This window comes from Lactuca virosa, chromosome 2 (genome assembly GCF_052849685.1).
Source record: "Lactuca virosa cultivar CGN04683 chromosome 2, Lactuca_virosa_CGN04683_v6, whole genome shotgun sequence".
Lineage (NCBI taxonomy): Eukaryota > Viridiplantae > Streptophyta > Magnoliopsida > Asterales > Asteraceae > Lactuca > Lactuca virosa.
The window spans coordinates 275422472-275427425 of record NC_136427.1 but is presented as its reverse complement, the minus strand read 5'-3'; the positions used below and the strand labels follow the sequence as shown (position 1 = coordinate 275427425).

Sequence of the window (4954 nt, the reverse complement as noted above, 5' to 3'; positions counted from 1 at the left end):
CCGAGTCCCAGGCCAGAAATGCAAAATACTTAAATAAAATACATACCAAGAACCAGGTGCTACATTATATATTAAACAAAAATTATTTAAATGTTTGACCGTTGAACGGTCCAAAATGAAGAAAGTGATCCCATTCGCCGACCTCTTTCGTCGCCTGCATCACGCGGCATCACGAGCATGCCTGACCATGAATGGTTGGGGTAGTGTGCGCGATGGATTTCCGTGGCCACGTAGAAGATGAGCCGGCTCGTTATACGTATATCGGACGGTCGTATTTGAAAAAATAAAAATAATTCTTTTTGTTTTCTCATTTCATCGATTTTTAACATGTGCCACATCTACTGTGCTATCCGCCAATTATCAACAGATGTCACATCAGTTGTTTATAAATAAAATCAGGCCGGTTGTTATCTCCCCTGATATGCGGACTAAAACACTTATTTTGGTGTAGAAGTCATCTCACGTCACCAAAGAAAAGAAAATTCAATTTATTCATTTTGCTTTTGTGTTAAACAAATGAATGATATGAAATTATGAATAGGAAATTGATTGGGAATGTGTGGTCAGGCTTGTTAACAACCACTAACAAATTTCTATTCTTATCTATCTACCCACAAACTCCACTATCAATATTCAATATCACTAATCGAAACACTTAGCAATAACTTACAAAGATTCAAACACCTTGCACTAAGTCGAGCTTGTCATATATAATTACTAATTAGTTATGTATGTGTTCATGGTCAATTTTTAATTTATATTTTTAATCAAACTAGAATTATAATAGTATTTGGTTAAGCTAATTTAAGATATAATTTATTTAATAAGTTAGATGATAAAATAATAGTATTTGGTTAAATTAACTATAAATTGAATGATAAATATAAAATGATATAAAAGAAAAATGAGAAATATAATTAAAACTAGTGTTATGTTATATGAAATATTATTAAAACAAAACATTATAAAACCCGGTGGTAAATATTAATGGTGATGTAAACTGATGCCGAAACAAGTGAAGTTATATGTGGGGATAACAATAACAAAACTTCACCTTTTAATCACCTCCGAGTATAATTAGAAGGTGAAAAAAAAACATAACAATATTTTTTTTGTAATGTTTTAAAAATCAGTTTCTTAGTTGAATCGGTCTAATAATCGCTTCTTGGTTCGACGTGTTCAACGGTTGGCCTACATCTGATATGATAGTGGTATGTGTATGCCTTCAATTTTTTTTTTATTTTATTTATTTATTTATTTATTTATTTTTTTGAAACACCCAACAAGAAATAAAATTAAAAACTAGCAAGGAGCTAGAAAACAATTACAAGAAGTTCATAGGATTTTGAAACGAATTCACCCATCCCATCTGACATCTATTATTTCTATTGGAATACCACAAGAAAGAAAATCGAATCAACAATCTCATTTTTCTAATCTTTCCTATTCCAAACACCACATCGTTTCGAAATCTCCACATATACCAAATAGTGGTACATGCTACGCGTCAGCCACCCTTCTTTTCTTTACATCCGTGATGCAATTATCAATGAAATTGAACAGGTCAAAAATCGTATCGAAATCAAAAGGAACAACATTAATCCAAGAGAAAATAGCGTTCCAAGTTCTAGCTGCCACTTCACACCTAAGAAAAAAGATGGTCAAGTTGTTCCACTTCAAGTTGACAATTTGGACACAAAACCGATATCCAAGTTTTTGTTAGCTAGATTAATCCGGATAGGAAGTCTATCCAACAACACACGCCAAATCAAAATATTTACCTTTTTAGGTACAAAAGTATTCAATCTGGTTTCGAGACCCAATGTAGGCTGAATCGTATCATCAATTCATCTCCTAGTTTCTCCGACTGTGAAAGAGCCATTTGTACCAATATCTCATAACCATATGTCAACATGATCAGTCAGACTAACATCTTGAATACAATCCAACATATCTGAGAATAGAAACAATTCTTCACCCCTTTGAATGACATGTCGCCAAGACCAGGACCAAACACCGTTAGACCTTTTATCCGCCACAACACTCCTTATCCAACTCAAGCTCGAATAATCTAGGGAATCTATTTGCCAAAGTATCTCCATGTCATCTATCCTTCCAAAACTTTGTATCAATCCCATTACCAATTTTTCTTTGGATTAAAGAATCCACGACAATCCCTCGTTTTTGGAGTCTAGAGATAGAAGTCAAAATGCGGGCCCATGGTCCAGCCCCAAGATTACGAGATCTATCGAACCCACCATTCAAACCATACAATTCCATAAGCACTTTCACCTAAATCAGATTGCCATTATTCAAGAATCTTCATCGCTATTTTTGGAGAAGAGCTTAGGTAAGACCGTAAGAGCACCAAGGCTTCCAATATCAAGACCACCATTTTTTCTATTAGAAATAATCACATCCCATTTCACCCAAGGAATTTTACGATTATCCACATCCTCTCCCCGAAAAACCGTGCGCGAAAAGCTTCTAAGGCCTTAACCACTCCAACGGATATAAGAAAAAGTGACATGAAGTAATTACCCAAAGACCCTAGAACTGATTTGAGCAGCATGGAACGACCACCAATAGAGAGAGTCTTCACTTTCCATTTAGAAATTTTTTTCTGAAATCGGTCAATAATAACTTTCCATTCTACCAGCCTAGTCATATTTTGACCCACTGGGAGACCCAAGTAATTAAAAGGGAATTTTTCTGCCCTACAACCAACCACCGAAGCAAATTCCTCCACCTCTCCACCCGAAACACAAACGCCAAATAAATTGGATTTGTGTAAATTAATTTTTAGACCCGAAGCCATGTAAAAACATTGGAGGACTCGAACAATGTTTACAATATTAGATCGTTTCCACTAATTAAGGAAGATCACGTCATCCGCATAGAAGAAATGAGAACTTTTCATATTACTCTTACCAACCTGAACTCCAAAAAAAAAAGATTAGCCGCTTTTGCATCCTATATAGCGATATCCAGCCCTTCCATAACCAGAATAAAAAGTAACGAAGACAGAGGATATCCTTGTCTCAATCCCCTATGTAATTGAAACTCCTCCGTAGGACTTCCATTAAGCAAGATAAAAGCCCTAGCAGAAATAAGACAAGCACGTATCCAAGACTGTCATTTAGAACCGAAATTCAAAAATTGCATGATTCGATCCATATAAGCCCAAGAAACCGTATCATAAGCTTTTTCAAAATCAGTCTTCAGCAACATCATCTTTTTGCATTTTTTATACCACTCCACCAATTCATTAACCATCAAAGGACCATCTAGAATCTAGCGATCTTTAATAAAAGTGGATTGCTCGCAGCTCAACACCGTATCTAAGACATTTGCCAAACGTAATTTGGCTATAATCTTGTATTGTACTCCAATAAGGCTGATGGGACGGAAGTCAGACACAAGAACCGGGCTATCAGTCTTTGGAATCAATGTAATAAAAGAAGAGTTACAACCCGAAGGAATCCTCGAATTTGAGAAAAAATCAATCACAAAAGCTAAAATTTCATCTTTGAGCATCTCCCAATAACTCTTTATAAACGAAAAAGTGAACCCATCGGGACCCGGGGCCTTCTCATTTCCACAATACCAAATAGATTTTTTGAGCTCCTCCATCGTGACCATATGTTCAAGATCAAGAGATTGACCATCCGAGAGTGAGGAAAACCGAGAACTCCTCCTCTCAACTTCAACATTCGAACTTTTTTTAAACTTGTCACGAAAATGATTAAAAAATATGTTTTTCACCTCATCAGGATTTGTGATCTAATCTCCCTCATCTTTAACCCCCCCCCCCCTTATAGCTAATTGTCTTCGTTTTTTATTAGTAATGCAATGGAAATATTTGTTATTTTCATCCACTTCAATACTCCATTTAAATCATGGCTTTTTGAGAAAGATCACACAATTCTTTTTTCTCCAAATGATACAGATTCGATTTAAGCACCAATCTTTCCTCTTTTTCTTGGTCCGACACCACACCAACATCAAAAATTTTATCAATCTCGTAAAAGCGGATTAATAATATCTGCTTATGTTGAGAAGATTTATTTTTAACTTCATGCCACCACATTCTCAAGATATTTTTTAAACCCTTCAACTTTTTTTTAAAATTAATTATGGCAGATTCTCCATTTGTTCCCCCCTCCTCGGTCCAATAAGTCTTTACCACTTCATAGAAATCCGGTTCCATCATCCACGATTGAAAGAATCTAAACGACTTAGGACCATAATCAGAAACCTGTTGAGATAACCACATAGGTCTATGATCTGAGATAATAATGTCCAAAGCAGTCGCATGAAAATCTGGAAATTGTACCACCACATCCTCAGGCAACAAAAAACGATCAAGCTTACTAGATTTAGCACCATTAGTGCTTATTCTAGTGAAAGAAAACTCACTCACCGGAATATCACATAAGCCTTCCTCTGAAATAAGAGAATTAAAATCATACACAATTCTTTGAGAAAAATTGCAATCCATTCGTTCACCTAGATTTCTGGTAGCATTAAAGTCGCCAAAATTAAAATAAGAATCACCGTTACGAATCATAAAAGACGCAAGAAAATTCCATAATTGTCTTTTTTTAGCTTCCTCCTGTGGGGCATAAACATTGACCATAAAGCAATTCAATTTATTTCCCACCCATTCTCCTTGCACAATAACAACATGCTCCGTACAGGTAATTTTCTTTTTAATAAAAGTCGCCGGATCCCAAATAGAAAGGATACCTCCTGAATGCCCGCGAGAAGAACTAGTAGCAAATTCAAAGGAGAAGTTATCCCACACGCTTCTAAGAACAAAGAGATCAACAGATTGCATTCTAGTTTCTTGGATAGCAAGAAACGAAACACCCATCTTACCACATAAAGCCAAAATCTTCCTCCTCTTCACCTTATTTCCCAACCCACAAGCATTTATAGACAACATATTCAT

At 35.6% G+C, this 4954-nt stretch overlaps 1 protein-coding gene across 1 annotated transcript; it reads right to left on the bottom strand.

Annotated features, from left to right (window-relative positions):
- Positions 1-3892: 3892 nt before the first annotated feature.
- LOC145158532 (uncharacterized) lies at positions 3893-4954 on the bottom strand. Its single transcript, XM_079077419.1, has one exon. The coding sequence runs from the start codon at positions 4952-4954 to the stop codon at positions 3893-3895; it is 1062 nt and encodes a 353-aa protein (XP_078933545.1).